This window comes from Mesoplodon bidens (genome assembly GCF_964165515.1).
Source record: "Mesoplodon bidens genome assembly, chromosome: 8".
NCBI lineage: Eukaryota > Metazoa > Chordata > Mammalia > Artiodactyla > Ziphiidae > Mesoplodon > Mesoplodon bidens.
The window spans coordinates 92663659-92681321 of NC_138165.1; the positions used below are offsets into that span (position 1 = coordinate 92663659).

General features: G+C 45.9%; 1 protein-coding gene across 3 annotated transcripts in view; it reads left to right on the top strand.

Moving 5' to 3' along the window:
• SMARCAL1 (SNF2 related chromatin remodeling annealing helicase 1) overlaps positions 1-15349 on the top strand; it is a 51958-nt gene extending 36609 nt beyond the window's left edge. The window contains exons 13-19 of one of the 3 annotated variants that reach the window (XR_014016474.1): positions 4428-4498; positions 6347-6449; positions 9198-9380; positions 10493-10593; positions 11558-11654; positions 12085-12225; positions 15086-15199. Coding sequence is in view for 2 of the 3 variants with exons in the window: in XM_081242117.1 (XP_081098243.1) it covers positions 4428-4498; positions 6347-6449; positions 9198-9380; positions 10493-10593; positions 11558-11654; positions 15086-15304 (774 nt within the window). In the remaining variant the exon portion in view is untranslated. The other 2 variants (XM_081242117.1, XM_081242118.1) reach the window with 2 other exon arrangements.
• The last annotated feature ends 2314 nt before the right edge of the window (positions 15350-17663 follow it).

The window sequence follows — 17663 nt, forward strand, 5'->3', positions numbered from 1 at the left end:
TAGACTACTGACAAAGCGGTCTGTGGGCATTAGAATTGAGGAGGAAAGTCACATTAAGTGGTCAAGAGGCAACTGGCAATTGTGCAGTATGGCCAAAAAGAAGTATGGGAATTTTGAACTTAGTGCAGCAAGGTTTGAAAGCATTTTTTAAACTTTCCACCAATATACACAGTTAGGTGAGTGGCTCTTTCCAAAGATGATTTCATATGTAACCTGCAAGTTTGATTTCTGAGTTTATCGACAGTGATGTGAAATTGACTAGGCTGAGCCATGGAAATCAGGAATATTGGGTGTTTATAACTCCCCGTAGCTATGCAAGGCCCTTAAATTCTTTGGGATTTGTAGATATTTTCTTCCCTAAAAGGGGGAGCCACAACCTGCCTCATAGGCTTGGTGCTGGAAAAGTATGAAGGACTTGTGACAGTTGCTCTGAGTCCTACCTGTCGTGTGTGATTGTTGTCTCTGCTTCTTCAGCCCAGAGTCTTAACACTATTTTGCAGATTGTGAAAACAAACCCTAAATTGCAGGTAATTCTTCAAGAATCCAGCGGAGAAGGGGCCTTGAGCTCTTCCCAGTCCAGTGCTTGAGAATTGCTATGTGCTTCCTTGGTGTCTTGGGAAATTTAAGTTTGTCCCTAAGAGAGAGAAATTGAATAGATACAGGTTGCCTTCAGCATTATGCTCAAGCCAGATACTAAATTCTTTTAGATAATAAGACAAATTCTTGAAAATTTGGTTTTCTTTTGTGTTCTTTAATGTAAATTAATTTTTATAATGGAAAGTCCAAGTAGCAAATGAATTTATGAGCATGACCCTTTAGAACATCAGAACCTTTCTTACTGTAAAGCCCCAGATTTGGTGCATCTATAAACCATGGATCTGACTGGGAGCACCCTCCTGCCAACTTAACCCAGGGAGGGGAGCCAGTGTCAGCCGGGGCTTGGGCCAGATGGCCATCAACATGCCTTCCGAGCCCTGACTGGCTGTGAAATCCTGAATTGAAAGTGTTAAAATGGAGATTCATGGTTTTGTGGGTTTAGTCTGTGAATCTACAGAAAGGACCCCACCACCACCATTTTTATAGTGACTCTGTAGCTCCAAGTTTCCCTGCAATTTTACACATTATGGTGGTTCCAGCAAAGCACTGCTAGCCTGTCAAAAAGTGATTTCTTTCTTTGTTCCCTCACACCTTCCCATCTGGAGGAAGACATTTTTTAAAAAGCTTTAAATCACAGAAGCCAAGGTGAAGCAGCCAATTTATAAAACATAATGTACAGTGAAATCTTTTTCTCATTTTCAGCCAAAATAATAGATAGCTCTTCACAGGCTAAGAAAAGCTGACTCTAATCATCTTTTGTCTAAAGCTGTTTTTTGATCAGCAAGACCAGGAACAGAAAAATGGAACTGGCCCATGCAGACTTCCTGGTGACAGTATCAGCTCACCTTTCTGCCGTTTGACAATCCACTTAGATTCCAACATAGAAAAATAAATGCAGAACCCAGTGGATCTAATTTAATAAAAATCTAAGAGGCAGGGACAAAGAATGCAGGTTGTTTAAAATTTCCCAGTCCATGGCTGACAAAAGAAGTAAGATAGTTAATGGGCTAGTATCATGTCTACTCAGTTTGGGGAGCTTTTTTTTTTTTTTAAGATAAAACTATTGATTTCTCCCACATTAAAGATACAGTAGAGGGCTTCCCTGGTGGCACAGTGGTTGAGAGTCCGCCTGCCGATGCAGGGGACACGGGTTCGTGCCCCGGTCCGGGAGGATCCCACCTGCCGCGGAGCGGCTGGGTCCGTGAGCCATGGCCGCTGAGCCTGCACGTCCGGAGCCTGTGCTCCGCAACAGGAGAGGCCACAACAGTGAGAGGCCCACGTACCACAAAAAAACAAAACAAAACCAAAAAAAAAAACAATAGATATCTATTGTATAAAATCTGCCAAATAAAGAAAAGTATAATATGTAACACTTATTGTTTTTTATCACTATACTATAAAAGAGATTAACCCGGGCTTCCCTGGTGGCGCAGTGGCTGAGAGTCCGCCTGCCGATGCAGGGGACACGGGTTCGTGCCCTGGTCCGGGAAGATCCCACATGCCGTGGAGCGGCTGGGCCTGTGAGCCATGGCCACTGAGCCTGCACGTCCGGAGCCTGCGCTCTGCAACGGGAGAGGCCACAACAGTGAGAGGCCCGCGTACCGCAAAAAAAAAAAAAAAAAAAAGATTAACCCATCTATTTATATTACATAATTTTGGCATATATCATTTTGGTATTTTTTCTATAAAATTTATGTATATTTTGTTTTAAAATATATATTATTTATCTCTATATATATTATAACTTATGTACATGATAAGCAACATATGTATTTTTAAAGCAGAATTGGGATCTTATAAAGATACATCAAGTGGGGAAGAAAGCAAGTTACAAAACTATATCTGTACCCTTTTCCATGTTGTTGTATGTTCTTCTAAAACATAATATTTGAAGACTGCATAATGTTTTCTCACCTGGCTATATTGTAACTTTGCCAGTCATTTGTAGTTGAACATTTAAGTTATTTCAGTTGTTCACTATGCTAAGTAACACTACACTGAAAAAGCAGTTTACATCTGAATTTGTGTACCTCCAATTCTATCCGGAGGATAAATTTTAGGAGTGAGTTGCTGCATCACAGGGCATGGGCATATTTTGAAGACTTTTGGTACCTATTGATAAATCAGCCCCAAAAGGGTTATTATTAGCCCAGGGTACCATCCCCCAAGCTGTGTGTAATAACGATGTTTGTTTTCTCACACCCACATTGGCTCTGCGTGTTAAATCTTGGGGCAGGCTTTCTGAAAGTGCTTTTTACCATCTCTCCATCTGTTTTGCCCTCTCCCTTTCTAAGAGCGAGTGTGGAGTGAGTGTGGGTGGGAGGGAAGGACCTGACAAGAGTCTCTGAAGGAACAAGAGTTTAATTGTGGATTGAGAATGGGTGGGGTGCAGTCTGCTTGAGGCATACACACTGCGGGTGAGGTCGTCAGATGGGAGCCTGACACTGTCCCTTCAGCGTATCCTACTAGGGACACGTTCGGTTGGAGGGCCTAACCTGCTGCAGGGGACCCTTTGAGAGACACGAATGGACTCCATGTGAGTTCATGGGCCACACGCGAAAAGTGTGTGTGTCCAGAGCCTCATCAGAATCCTGACTGGGCCTGGGGCTGAGAAACAAGTTAAGACACACACACAGAATCACACCTTCAGTGTGAGTTCCCGGGAGGTTAGAGTTGTTTAATTGAACTGCCACAAAATAGGAGGGACGGTGCCCACCACTGCCACGACTCATGTAGAAAATGAAATGGATCCACTACCCCATCAGTGCCCCTACGGATTCCTATGGTTCCTGGGTTTCTTTCTTCTTTCTTGTCAAGGCCTAGAGGAGAGATGCTGTTTAAAGCCAAAAAAATGATTTTGACCAGGTAGCTTTTCTCACCATCTGTGGTGTCTGTAATTTAAGGTACAGTCCAGCTGTGGCTGCTTTCCTGAGTTATTAATGAGTTCAGGGCTGTAGGTGTTTTTACTGTTGGGTCACCTCTTTGTTCCATGAGGAAGCCGCCATGTCAATCACTGGCCTCACAGGGCCCAGGCCCAAAATGTAGGGGCATCTGTAAACCCATGCTGGCTAGTGGAAGGGGATGGCTGCCCTGCCAAGGATAGTAAGAGTATCTGTCCTCTCTGGGAACCCAAGAGTAATGGTAAATGTTATCTCATATTGTTACGAAACTGGTTAAGCACCTCCTGGGTTAGCATTCTTTATTGGGATTTATTTAGATGCAAACTATAAAGAACATACTGTTTCCTCTTGAGGGAAGTCAATTACCTTCTGTGGACACAGGCCAGAAACATGTGAATAACATCTTGAGATGATACTAGAATAGACTAGTTGGGGTCAGTTGGAAATGATTCAGTAAGTCTTAGAGGTGAGCTTAGTCGGTTGGGTATGGACACAAGTTGGCAGAAGGAAAGGGGTGGGGGAACATCGTGGGCCACTGTCATGTGTAAGTTGTCACCAGGCTGTAATACCTATAGTAAATAGGTGTGCTTAGCAGGGCTGCCTTCCCGCTGAGCACGTGAGCTTGGTATGGATGATGAAGTGCTACCTGCGATGCCCTTCCAAAGAGCTTGCATGTTCCTTGCCTCATTGGATTCTCACAACAGTTCTCGAAGGGTGACAGAATAGCTGTAACGCTACTTTGTCTCCCAGTACAAAACCAGAGTCCAGACAGTTCCTGTGGCGTGGCTAAAGCGAGTGGATAAGTCGGGGCCTCTTGGCTGTGGCGATTGATGTTGGGATTTGTGAAGCTCTTGGTGGTGATGATTATGTCAACGGGTCATGGAGTCCTCACAGTGGGAGGCTTTAAACCCTCGATTTCTCCTTCCACAGAAACAGCAGCAGAAAGAAGCCCTCATTCTCTTCTTCAACAGAACAGCTGAAGCTAAAATCCCATCTGTTATGTAAGTGGACACTAAGTGTCGACTTCTCTCTCTTTTTTAAAAAAGAGAAGGGTGGTGGAAGGGGAAGGGTGCTTTCTGGGGTCTCTTTTATAAGAACACTAACTCCATCTCCTCCCATAGGCCCCACACATTGGGGGTTCGGATTTCAGCATATGAACTGGGGGGGCAGGGACACAAACATTCAAATGATAACATACCTTATACATACTTTTTCAAAATTCCAAGATAAATTATATAGTGATGTATAGTTTCCAACAGTTTGGACATCTGTTAACTCATGTCACATTTATAGACTCCTCGTGAGATCAGTAGAATAAGTTAAAATGCAGAAACTGAGTAAATCTAACGTAAATCTCTAAACTTCAGAATCATACTGCTAGTAAGTGGAAATTAGATTATAAATCTTAAAACCCCAGTTTCCTCTGATTGTTGCTTTTCTTCCCATTTTTGCTGTTGTTCGTTTTCATTTTAATGGACATCTTTCAATATAAAGCCAAGGTTATTGTGGTCGGCAGATATTTCCAGCTCGGGAGCTCAGGGACGTGAGGAAGGGCCGAGCAGCAGTGCCACGTCTGAGATGTACAGGGCTGAGAGGCATCAGGAAAACTGGGGGCCGTGGTGTTTATGGGCTGGCCAAGTTGATTTTATGGCCTTGTGACTTTCTGATGCTGTAGCAGTTAACTTTTTTGCTTATATCATGGCAAATTTTATGTCTCTCAAACTAATTAAAGTAGATGCTATTAGTACCAACAATTCACAAATTGAACTCAAATCCATACTGTAGTTGGTCATAGTGTTGTTTGAAAAAATTCTTAGACGGTTTAGAAGAGAGTCCGCTTACCTTTTCCCCACCTGCCTGCACTGTAATAGGAAACCTTGGAGATTTGTCCTTCTCCAAGGAGAGCAATGTCTGCTCTTTGCCCAGATACACACCCACGTGTGGGGATGGCCTCAGGCAGAGCGAGGGCTCCTTGTGTCCTGTCTGAGGAAGCTGACCTTCCCGCCGCCCGTGCAGGAGCCACCGGTGACATGTACTGGGACTGGGAACCCTCTGCAGGGCGCGAGTGCCAGGGCAAGCTTGGGATCTGCCAACTGGGTGACTCTCCTCCCTACAGCTCCTAGGGGTCGCTGCCTTCCTTTAAGGCCACAGCTAAAGATAAGGAGCAGAAAGTCAAGAAAAAACACAGTGGATGGAGGAGAGAAGTAAATTAAAAGCAGAATGGAGACCATGTAAACAAGACCTTTTCACCCCATATTCCTTGGCCTTGGAAAAAAGAATTCACTTATACCACTGCCTTAACTGCTGGCCCTGTGGTTTGCAGTCTGATGTGGGAGGGAGCTGGAGGGCTATCCCTGACGTCTCTTCTGTATTATTACTTACGTCTCAACACTACATTGCCAGATATTTATTACTGTCAAGAATCCCTCAGTCCCTGCCCAGGCATTTTCAGATCTGTAAACAACACTTCAATTTTTATTGAAAACACATTATAATGATAGTAGCAGCCAAAGTGCAAACTGTTCATTATCTTGTATGATCCCAGGTAATAATAAGAATGTTTCAGTAACCCATCAGAGACACGTAAAACATAAGGATACTTGGATTTATTTGTGTTTGCGAGATGACTAAAAAAGTATGGAAGAACTCTTTCTGCATGTGGCGGAAGATGACTTCCCCACAGTTCCCGAGGGCAAGGGGGAGAGGTCAGCTCTCAGAGGAGGGAGAGAATGAGCTGGGGAGGCAGGTACCCAGAAGGTATCTGCTACAGATGCAGTCACTTTTCAGTAATTAACCTCAGCTGGATTGCGTATGTGTTTAATTTATTGTGTTGTCATTGTCAAATGCAGTGAATATATCCTGGACCTACTGGAAAGTGGAAGAGAGAAGTTTCTAGTGTTCGCACACCATAAGGTGGTTTTGGATGCAGTTACTAATGAGCTTGAGAGGAAGGTAAGCTCCCTTTGAAATTCAGCACAGGGTGCTTTTCTTGTTTGTGTGTCAACTGCTAAGCAGGCCAAGGTCAGATCTGAGCAAAGAAATGAGGTGAAGGTTTCCAGAAACATTTCTGATGACTTTCCGAATAATTTTCCCTGCTTGTAGAACCATGAACAGGTTTGTTTTAACCCATCTTTTAAAATGTTTTATTTTAATAGCTTCATTGAGGTATAATTACCATTCAGTGAACTACACATATTTGAAGTATACAGTTGAGCAAGAGTGGAGGTAGTTGTTGCACAGAAAGAACAAAAAGTGCTCACTGAACTGAGAAGGTATCTTGAGACCTAAAAACAAGGCAGGCAGCTCCATACAATCAGTGGATCCATTTATTAAAGGGTAACTTACATGGAGGGTAGGACTGTGTAGATGGTGATCCAGAGCATTTGCAGCTGCACTCTGCAATGCTGAGGAGCCACTGGAACAATTTTATAGTTAACCTAGAGTATAGGGGTGTGTGCTTGGAGACAGCAACGACATCCCTAGGTCAAGATTTATGATGGGTTACTAGTCTCCTGAGCATCAGGAATGCGTCAGTGAAGGTTGTCATCGTTGGAGACTAACCGAGCATACAGGCCACCTGGACCTAATGATCATTAAACAGTATCTATTAACTACGAAGCCCTAGATGACAAAGAAGAGATTCACTACAGGACAGTACAGTGTTCTACAGTACAGCCCTAGGTAAGGTCAGTGGAAGGACAGGAGGAACTGCACGGGCCCAAGATGGTGCCAGTTTTGCTAACAGCCATACAGTAGTGAATATATCCGTCAGCCCCAGAAGTTTCCTCCTGTCCTTTGTAATCCCCATTTCTCCCCATCCTCCCATCTCCAGGCCACCACTGGTCTGCTCTCTGTCACTGTAGATTAGTTTGCATTTTTGGAGCCTTATATAAATGTGGAATCATACAGGATCATACAGTGTGTACTCCTTTTTTTTTTAATCTGATTTCTCTTACTCAACATATTTTGAGATTCATACATGTTACTGCATGTGTCAACAGTTCATTCCTTTCTATTGCTGAGTAATATTCCATTGTATGCATGTACCACACTCTATCCACTCACCTGTTGGTGGACATTTGCCAACCCATCCTTTTTTTTAATTTTTATTTATTTATTTTGGCTGCATTGGGTCTTAGTTGCAGCATGCGAGATCTTTGTTGCGGCATGTGAGATCTTTAGGAGGAGCATGCGGGATCTTTTAGTTGCAGCATGCAGACCTCTTAGTTGAGACATGCAGACAGCCCATCCTTTTTTAGTGACAAGTAGAAACCCACCCAAATGTGAGGAAATAGATAAATGGTTAAAGTATACTATTGTTGCATAATGAACTATTACACAGCCATTAAAAATCATGTTTTAGAAAACATTTTAATAATTTGGTTTATTTACAATATAATGTTTATCAGAGAAAAGCAAGATATAGAACTTTGTATTTAAAAGATGTAGCATACACATTGAGAAAAGAGTGACGGGAAAAAATAGATCGGCAATTTATTTTCCTCATAACGTCTGTCTTTATCATTAGAAAACAATAAATGCCACTTAAAATAAGCTGATCTCAGGAACCTAATCCTGTGTTTCCCCTAGGGGAAATTATTCAGTATTTGCTAATTCAGATTTTATAATAATGACTATATACAACATAACTACTGTGAATAACAAGAAATAACTACATAAGGTTATAAGGCATTTAATATATATATTAAAATTAAATTTTAAATTGCAAATAAAAAAAATTTTTTTTAAAAGAAAATAAGCTGAACTAAACATGCAACTATCAGATACAACTCAGCAGTTGATTCCTGGGCAGTTATCCCAGAGGAGTGAAAAGTTACATTCACATAGAAACTCATACACCAATGTTCACGGCAGCTTTATTTGTAGTAGTGCAAAGCTGGAACCAACCCAGATGTCCTACCAAAGGTGAACAGGTAACCATGGTACATCCCTGCCATAGAACACAGCTCAGCAATGAGAAGGAATGAGCTACGGGTGTGTGTGAACCGACTGTACGTGCAACGACAGGGATGACTCTCCGGGCAATGATGCTGAGTGAAGAGAGCGCAGCCCCAAAGGTTGCACAGTGTTTGACTCCATTTATAAATGTTCCTGAAATGGAACATTTTAGAAATGCAGGACAGATTAGTAGGGACTGGGTGGGTGAGGGGGAAGCAGGAGGGAGGCGGGCAGGGCTATAAAAGGGCTACAGAGCATCCCTGTGCGGTTAGAACCGTTCACTGTCTCGACTGTGAAGGCAGATACGTGAAAACCCACATTCGAGATAAAGTTGTATAGAACACACACACACACACACACACACACACACACACACACACAGGAGTTTAAGTAAAACTGGGGAAATCTGGATAAGGTCAGTGGATTGTATCAAAGTCAGTATCCTGGGTGTGATATTATGCTATCGTTTTACCAGTATTACCAGTGGAGGAAACTGGGCAAGTCATACAAGGAATCCTTCTCTGTATTATTGCTTAAACTACATGCGAGCCTACAGTTATCTCAACACAAGTTTCAATTTGAAAGGAAAGACCAGGAAAGCATCTCGGAAAGCAGTACAGAGTGGCGAGCTTGATGCTCCACCCGGCTTGGAGCCAGAGCAGCGCGGGGCTCTATCCCTGGAGCCGTGCCGCCGAGGCCCCGCACCTGCGCCCACCTTGCTTCCCTCTGCTGTTCCCGCAGCGAGTGAAGCACATCCGCATCGATGGCTCCACCTCCTCGGCCGACCGCGAGGGCCTGTGCCAGCAGTTCCAGCTGTCGGAGGGGCCCGCCGTGGCCGTGCTGTCCATCACCGCCGCCAACATGGGCCTCACCTTCTCCTCGGCTGACCTGGTGGTGTTCGCGGAGCTGTTTTGGAACCCAGGGGTGAGGGGCATGCTCCTGGCTGCTGGCAGAGAGAGCCAGTGGCGGGAGCGATGTGGGGCTTCTGTGCACTGTCCCTGGTGCCTGCGTCATCTTCCCTCTGTTTCTGTTAGGCCTGGTAAACACGCTTATACTTTGCACATCCATTGGTCAGGTATTAGGTCTTCACAACAACCTGCTAAGTAGTAGGCTTATCGACCATCTTATTACCAATGGGAAGACTGAAGTTTTAGAAGGAGTCTCAGGATCCATGTCTCCATGAAGAAATTGGAGCACAGAGAGCTCAAGAGCATAGCTGTCACTTAAGGGGAGCACGTGGCAGCCCTGGCCCCAGGCCTCTGGCTTCCCAGCCTGAGCCCCTTTTTATCAACCGCCCCCGGGAGCCACTTTACCAGTGGGGCCACAACAGGGCGACTGCGGTGGGTATTCCCTGAACATGCCCAGGGTGCCCACTGGCCTTATCTGATTAGCCGTGGCAGCAGATGGAAGACATTTGTTTCTACTCGAAGTTTTCTCCTCAACTCCAGAGAGAAGTTCTTTCCCTTCTGTTGTTCTGACCAGTGTGGTTCTCATCGACCACATGTCGGCAATGGCTATAACGATGGGTGGGCTTAGAGCGTGAAGGCATTTTATACTGGAAACCATGTTCTTGGTTTTCATTATTCGTCGTAGGGTTTACCACCGTATAAAAAAGCCACCCTACCCCTGATCATATATGGCCTCTCCCTGGGCGCGGTATCTCTATCTGTTTAGAAGATAACTTTTCATTCCGTGGAGGAAGAGTGGCAGTGTGCCGGGTCTCCTTTGTCACAGCTGGTGGCAGAGCTGAAGCTGGCTCTCCCTCTGCAGCGCCCAGCACCTGGCCCGGCCCTGAAGGGTCATCCACAGCTACCCAGCTGCAGATCGAGGTCCCCCCTGCTGACCAGTATTGTGTTTGCTTCTCCCTTTTGTCACATGACAGACCGTTTGTGGACAGAGGCTTGCAGGCCCCCTGCCACGTGACACGCAGTGAGGAGGAAGGGTTGTGGTGAGGCTCTGGGCAAGAGGCCACCTGCTGTGGTGGGCTGAGCAGCTTCCAGCCTTGACCGACATGCATCCCGATCCCCGCCCCGCAGGTGCTGATGCAGGCTGAGGACCGGGTGCACCGCATCGGACAGTCGAGCTCCGTGGGCATCCACTACCTGGTGGCGAGAGGCACGGCTGATGACTACCTTTGGTGAGGCCCCTGGCTGGCCAGGCAGTTGGGTTGACACCGATGACATATTTCCTTTGCTCCCTAATAGCCTCTGCTTTGGGGCAGGTCTCCAGGGATCCACACAGAAGACCTTCTAGTGGTGCGCTCCCCCTGTCCTCATGACCCTGTTTGACCTCCTGCACAGCGTTAACTGGTGGGTGCAGGGGCCATGAGGAAATCCTGTAGGAATAAGGGGATGTGGCTCCTCCCACTGACCTGAGACAAGGGAGGAGAACTTATTGGGATGAAATGTTGGTGGAATTTTGTTGGTAAAACACTCTGTTCCCAGACGTGAAGGCATTTGCTGAGGCAGGGAGACTGCCCCCGTGACCCCCTTGTGAGGTGTGCTGGTACCGTAAGGCCACATCTTACAGTGCTGCTGCTGGGCCATCGGGGGAAGGTGGCTCACCCTGGGCCATGTAGTGCTTCCTTAGCAGAGATGGGGTCAGATTTTTAACTCTGGGGTTTCATGTCCATTACTTAGGCAAAAACTCCCCAGATGCTCCCTCCCCAGTTCCATTTCCCCCTTCCTCATATTGTTTCTTGATTATCTCATTAGTTTCCACTACCTGTCTCTGTTTCCAGCATTATGACTAAGGCATCTTACCTTTATTTTGCGTGTGGGTTGCCCCTACTTCCCTCTCTGTTAATGCATTTGTTAATTGGGCAGCTCATAACAGCACCAGGTTCAAATTTTTGTTGCAGTAGCATTTATTTCCTACACATCTTCCAGTAGAAAGAATTTTGAGCCTGACGATGTGAGCCCTGACTTGGTCCGTTTACAATAGAGAGGAGGTCAGTATTTCAGGATGGGCGTTTGTGCCTGAAGAGATGGAGAGATGTGAAACAGTGAGCGTGTCTCACAAGAACAGGGGCTGGTCTCGCTGTAATCAGTCTGCTGGTTCTGTGCAGGTTGTTTCCACTGCAGCTCATTTCTCCCCAACAGGCCCCTGATTCAAGAGAAGATTAAAGTTCTGGGTGAAGCCGGGCTTTCTGAGACCAATTTTTCAGAAATGACAGAAGCCGCAGATTGTTTCTACAAGGTAACGCCAGCATGTGGCTCCCTGCCACCGGGGTGTCCAGAGGTCCTGAGCGGGAAGGTGTGAATCACTCCTGGGGACCTCCCCGAGCTGGGGAGCTAAAATGATGGCTGCATTCGTTCTCCGGTCAATCTGTGTGTGTGCATCCGTTTATGGAGAAGTGCTGGCATTAACTCCTGCTGCTTCTGACATGCTGTCCTAGATCCTCGAAAACCAGGGCCTCCAAATGCTGCCTCTTCCATCAGGCCATAAGAAACTGACAGAAAACGCCCCATGGCAACAGCTGAATTGTTGCAAAAAGTACATAGCAACACCACGCGAACACGTCCCCAGCGCAGAATGGGGAGTGTTTCACATAGGGTGCTGCTTCTATGTAGCATATTTTCCCCTCTGTTGCTGCAGCTTATCCTCAGTGTCTCCCCATTTTATAAAGGGGTGAACAGAGACCTGCAGAGCAGCAAGCCTCTCCCACAGTCATGGGTCCCTTGAAGCCAGCCCAGGCGGAAGGCTTCCAGACTCAGCCAGCATTCCCTGTGTGACAGCCCCTGTCACTGTCAAGGAGAGTAAGAGACTGGTGAGCATCCTTCCATGACCAGGTGGGGCCTTGTCAGAGGTGCTAAGAGGAGGCCTGTTTGCCTCTGGAGAGGGCAGCCCCGGGCCCAGCAGGCCTGCCCTGGCTTAGCTCTCCAGCCCCATGGCTGCCACAGCCCTTCCCCCTCCATTTCAATGAAACAAGGTAGAGGAGCCAGAGGTGCAAAGACTCCCAAAGGCTGGTCTTCTTTCACCTGCTCGGGTGGTTGACAAGGAAGGTGAGAACTCGGGAGGTCCTGCCTGATGGAGGGCGACCCCTGGGGGGTTATTTCTAATGAGAGCACGGACAGAGGTCTGAGTCTCGTGTAGAAAGGCGGCCGTGCGCTTCAGGAAGCTGACTGCCACCTCCTTCCCGTGGAATTGCCGGGCATCAGAAGCTGAGTCAGGTCGACACGATCTTGTAGGTGATGCTAAGACTTGTCTGAGGATATAATCTTGAATTTACATTTGCTTGCAACTAAATTCTTTCTTCGTAATGTAATTATTGGGATAAATAAGACTCGGGAGATCGTATTTTTAAACACAGGGTATAAGTTATCCCTATAATTAATAAGCCAATTTTAAAACAACCTTCCTTTTAAACTTTTTGAAGAACTGTCTAATTCAGTTGAATGGTGACTGTTTTGACAGAGCCTTGGTTGTTAGGCGCCCTTTGAAAAGAAAGAGCCTTATTTTTAGAGGATTCTCAACTAATGAGAATAGGTTTATTTATAATTCATTTATTTATACTGGCCTGACCCTCAGTTGCTTTGAATTAGTTAAGAATTTCTGCCTAGGGACTTCCCTGGTGGTGCAGAATCTGCCTGCCAGTGCAGGGGACACGGGTTCGAGCCCTGGTCCGGGAGGATCCCACATGCCGCGGAGCAACTAAGCCTGTGCGCCACAACTACTGAGCCTGTGCTCTACAGCCCGCGAGCCCCAACTACTGAGCCCGTGCGCCACAACTAACTGAGCCTGTGCTCTAGAGCCCGCGAGCCACAACTAACTGAGCCTGTGCTCTAGAGCCCGCAAGCCACAACTCCTGAAGCCTGTGCGCCTAGAGCCCGTGCTCCACCACAAGGGAAGCCACCGCGACGAGAAGCCCACGCACCACAACAAAGAGTAGTCCCCGCTCTCCGCGACTAGAGAAAGCCCGCGCACAGCAACAAAGACCCGATGCAGCCAAAAATAAATTACTTTAAAAAAAAAGAATTTCTGCCTAAAGTACAAATGGAGTTTATCAATATTTATTTTGATTCATAATTATATCACTTAAAAAAATGAAAATAGGGCTGAAAACTATCAACTATCAGGAAAAGAAAGTGTTGCCTCCTGTATAGGAGCCAAAAGCAGAAGAGGTCATGTCTGCCCGTGTGCTGGGAAGGGAAGTGAAATATTGTCTGATCTTGGAACTTGCTTCCCTTTAGTTATGCGTGCTCCAAGTTAGTACATAGCATTGCCATCACGTCCTCAAATGCACGTGGACAGCTATTTCTACCTGGAGTAGGCTGCCTTGTGGGCGGCATTTCCTCGACCTTGCAGTTGCTCAGACAAAAGCTGATATCACAGAGGAGGACATGCGGCTGACCTTAATGACCTTTAATGTCACTTCCCATCTGAACAGCTAGGATCCTGAAAGGCGAGAGAATGTAGGGTATAAATTATTGAATAATCTAGAGTCCTTGCAGGATCAGTTTTCAAGAACTTCGCCTCACCAGTGTGGAGGGCTTCTGTGAAAGCAAAGAGATAGTGGCCAGTTAGGTTGAGACCTGACTACAAAGGGCCTGGAAAGCCAGGGAAGCAGCATTAGACTTGATGAGGTAGGCACAGGGGTGCCCAATGGTGTGATAGGCACATCTTGTCAGAGGATAGTCTGCAGGGAAAAATTAGCCTGGAAAAGACCGGTGAGCAGTTGACGTGGGAAGAGGCCTGAGGTGGGAAGTGCAGTGAAGCCACTGCAGATCCAGGCTGGTACAAAGCGATGTGGCCCAAGTAAAGAGCCTGCCTATGAAGTATCTGGGAGGGAACAGACAGAGAAACCAACCTGATGCGGTTTGATGTGTGAGATACGGAGTCAGGATGCCCTGGTGATTGCAAGTAAGGGGGACTGTGAGAACAGTGCGAGGCCATCAAAACTAGGGAACAGGACCTGCTTTGGGGATGTAGGAGTGAGATGACAGATGGTTGTGGTTTTTAGACAGGTTTAGTTTTATGGACCTGTGGGAGGTCAGTGGAGATACTGAATACGTGCCTCTGGGTTGAATGATGGCCAGGGTTAGGAATTTAGACAGAGGAGAGATCAGCAAAGGGGTGAGAGCAAGCCCGTCGTCTGCTGTGCTCATAACAGCTGGGCATGATTTTAGCACTACACCATCGTTGTCAATGCACAGATGCAGTTGGAGGGCATTTTGATCATTTGTAACTTTAGGGTAGTCAGAAACAGGTACATGTATCTACTTATCAATATGTTAAGTGTGTGTTTTATAACCACTCTGAAAATGAGGTATAAACCGTGGCTGAACACACCAATTCGGGAGTTGAATTACAGCCTAACTAACCTCTTAGTGGAGAAAGGCTTGGGAGCTGTTTCATTATTGAAATACTGATTTGTAAAGTTAGAAGGGAGAAAACATTCCCAACATAAATTAGTGTGAGAGCAGGTCCTGTGTTGCTTTCACAACCGTTCGTTTTTTGTTTTTCCTTCTTTACCCAGCAAGCAGCAGAGAAGCTAAGAAGCCAGACACAAAGGCAGTGAGGCTGCTTGAGTGATAAATAGTTTACTGAGCTGGTCCCACAGTCGTGGAGAGAGGGTCAGTGTTGGTGCCTGGGTGCTGATGTCTTTGTCTTTTCTTCCTCTGGTGAAGGACCCAAAGCAGCAGAAGATCTATGACCTTTTCCAGAAGTCCTTTGAGGAAGACGGAAGCGATATGGAGCTCCTGGAGGCAGCGGAGTCATTTGACCCAGGAAGTGGTTCCCAGGACATGGGAGACACACTGGATGAAAGTACACTGACAGGCAGTCCGCTGAAGAAGAGCAGATTTGAATTTTTTGATAACTGGGACAGCTTCACCTCTCCTCTGTAAGAGGGGCCAAAAATTCATTAAAATTCATGGAATTTATTAAAATAAGGCATTTTTTTTGAAAGCCTATGCTCCTCTGGTCATTACCACAGTGTTGGTCTCTGTCTCCAGGCCCAGCAGGTTACCAGGTATGTGTCAGCATTTCCTTTCATTATGTGTGGGTTTGCTTGGGTCTTAATTAACCTTAGCTTAACCTACTGAGAAACAGACAGTAGGCTATAGTAGTGGTGATTCATGTTCTCTAATTAATGAGGTGCTTCCTGCACAGGACCCGAAATCTAGATTTGTAAAATTTATTGATTCAACAAATATTTATAGAGCACCTAATATGTGCCAGGAACTGTTCTAGGTGCTGGCAGCAATTCACTAAAGAAAAGAAGAAAGTACACGCCTTTGCCGAAGTTATCATGTAACAGGAGAGGCAATAGTTATATGTTCTATGAAAAAAAATACAGTAAGCTAAGGGTTTAGAGCAGGGGTTGACAAGCTTTTTCTGTAAATAGCCAGATAGTAATTACTTTTGGCTTTATGAGCCAGGATGTCTGTGTTGGAACTACTCAGCTCTGCTTCTGTGGTGCAAAATCAACCATTAGATAATCCGGAACAAGTGACTGTGGCTCTTTTCCAATAAAATTCTGTTATGGACACTGAATTTTGAGCTTCTCATAATTTTCACGTGTCACAAATGACTATTCTTTTATTTTCAACCATTTAAAAACATAAAAACTGTACTTGGCTCACAGGCCATACAAAAACAGGCGGTGAGCAGGATTTGGCCCACAGATCATAGTTTGCTAACCCCTGGCTTAGAGCAGCACCGTCCAATAGAAATATAACACAGGGCACATGTGTGTTGTATTAGTATTACTAATTTGATCCTTCTTTATTTCCAAAGAGTATTTTTTAAAATGAAGGATCAAATTAGTAATACTTTTTTTAACCCAATATATTCAAAATACTGTCATTTCAACATAATCACTATTTAAAAAATTCTTGAGAAACTTTTAATTCTCTTTTTCATCCCAAGTCTTAAAAATCCAGTGTGTATTTGACACTAACCGCACATCTCAGTCTGAACTAGCCATGTGTCAAGTGCCCGGGGGCCCCTATGTTGGCAGCGCAGGTTTGGAGAGGGGTGAGGGGGGTGGTGTATCATGTGGGAAGAGTAAGGTGATGACACTGAAGAGAGAGATGGGCCAGATGATGTAGCGCTCCTGGGTCATGGTAAGGATTCGGATTTCATTCTGAACATGAATGGAAGCCATTGACTGGTTTTGAGCAGGGGTATGAGGCAATCTGATTATGTTTTTAAAAGATCACCCAGTTTGTGTATAGGAAAGAGATCAGGAAGGATGAGCAGAGGGACTGGTTGGGTAGGAGGGGCTACTGAGCTCTTGCAGCTGACCACAGGGGCGATGCTGGGGTGGGCTGGGCCAGGGAGCAGTGTGAAGGAGGTGGGAAGTGGTTGGAATCTGGATATATCTTGGATGTGAAGCTGAAAGAATTTGCAGATGGATTGCCCATGGGCATTTGAGGAAGAGTCAATACTGAGACATGGGGTTTTGCCTCAGCAAATTGATAGTGCTCTTGGCCACTTTGAGGTAAAAAAAAAAAAAAAAAAAAACGGGAGAAGAAGTTGGGGGGTGCGAAATCAAGGGTTGGTTGTAGACTTCCTGAGTTTGAGATAGCCACTGGACAATGTGTGGCAGCCCTGCAGATGCCCACCCAGCTCCCCCTTGGAGGAGGGACTTGCTGCCCAGCTGCAGAAGTGCAATCAGCAAATAGCCTCCACCTGGCCACAACTTCCGGTGAGTCTCAGGCCACAGAAAGCCACTTTGTCTGAGGTTACACCCTTCCCAGGGCAGCCTGCATCGGTGACTGAGCAAGGTGGGTCTGATGCGGGACACCGCTGATGGGCAGTCTTCACTGCATGGCTCCCACTCCTCGCTGGGCAGTCAGCGGCTCTTCCAGGCCTGCCTCACAGCTCACCTCCCTCTGCACCACCCTGCTTCCTCCACTTTCCTTTCACAGGTGATCCCTAATAAACATCTTGCACCCCAAACTCCGTCTCAGTTTGTTTCTGGAAAACCCAGCCTGTAGCAAGGTCCAAGTGGAGATGTTCTGTAGGCAGTAGGGTATCTGTCTTCTGATTCTGCGTCCACCGGATGTACATGGTATTTATAATCATGCGGCCCAATGAGATCATCTAGGGGTCCGGTGGCTTCAGGAGAAAAGCAGATCTGACCGAAAGCCAAGCACTCAACTTTTAGGGTTGGAAAGAGGAGAAGGAGATCCAAATGGGTGTCCAGGATGGGGATTTTTTATTTAAGTGTTTCAAAAACAAAGAAGTTGCTGCTCTAAC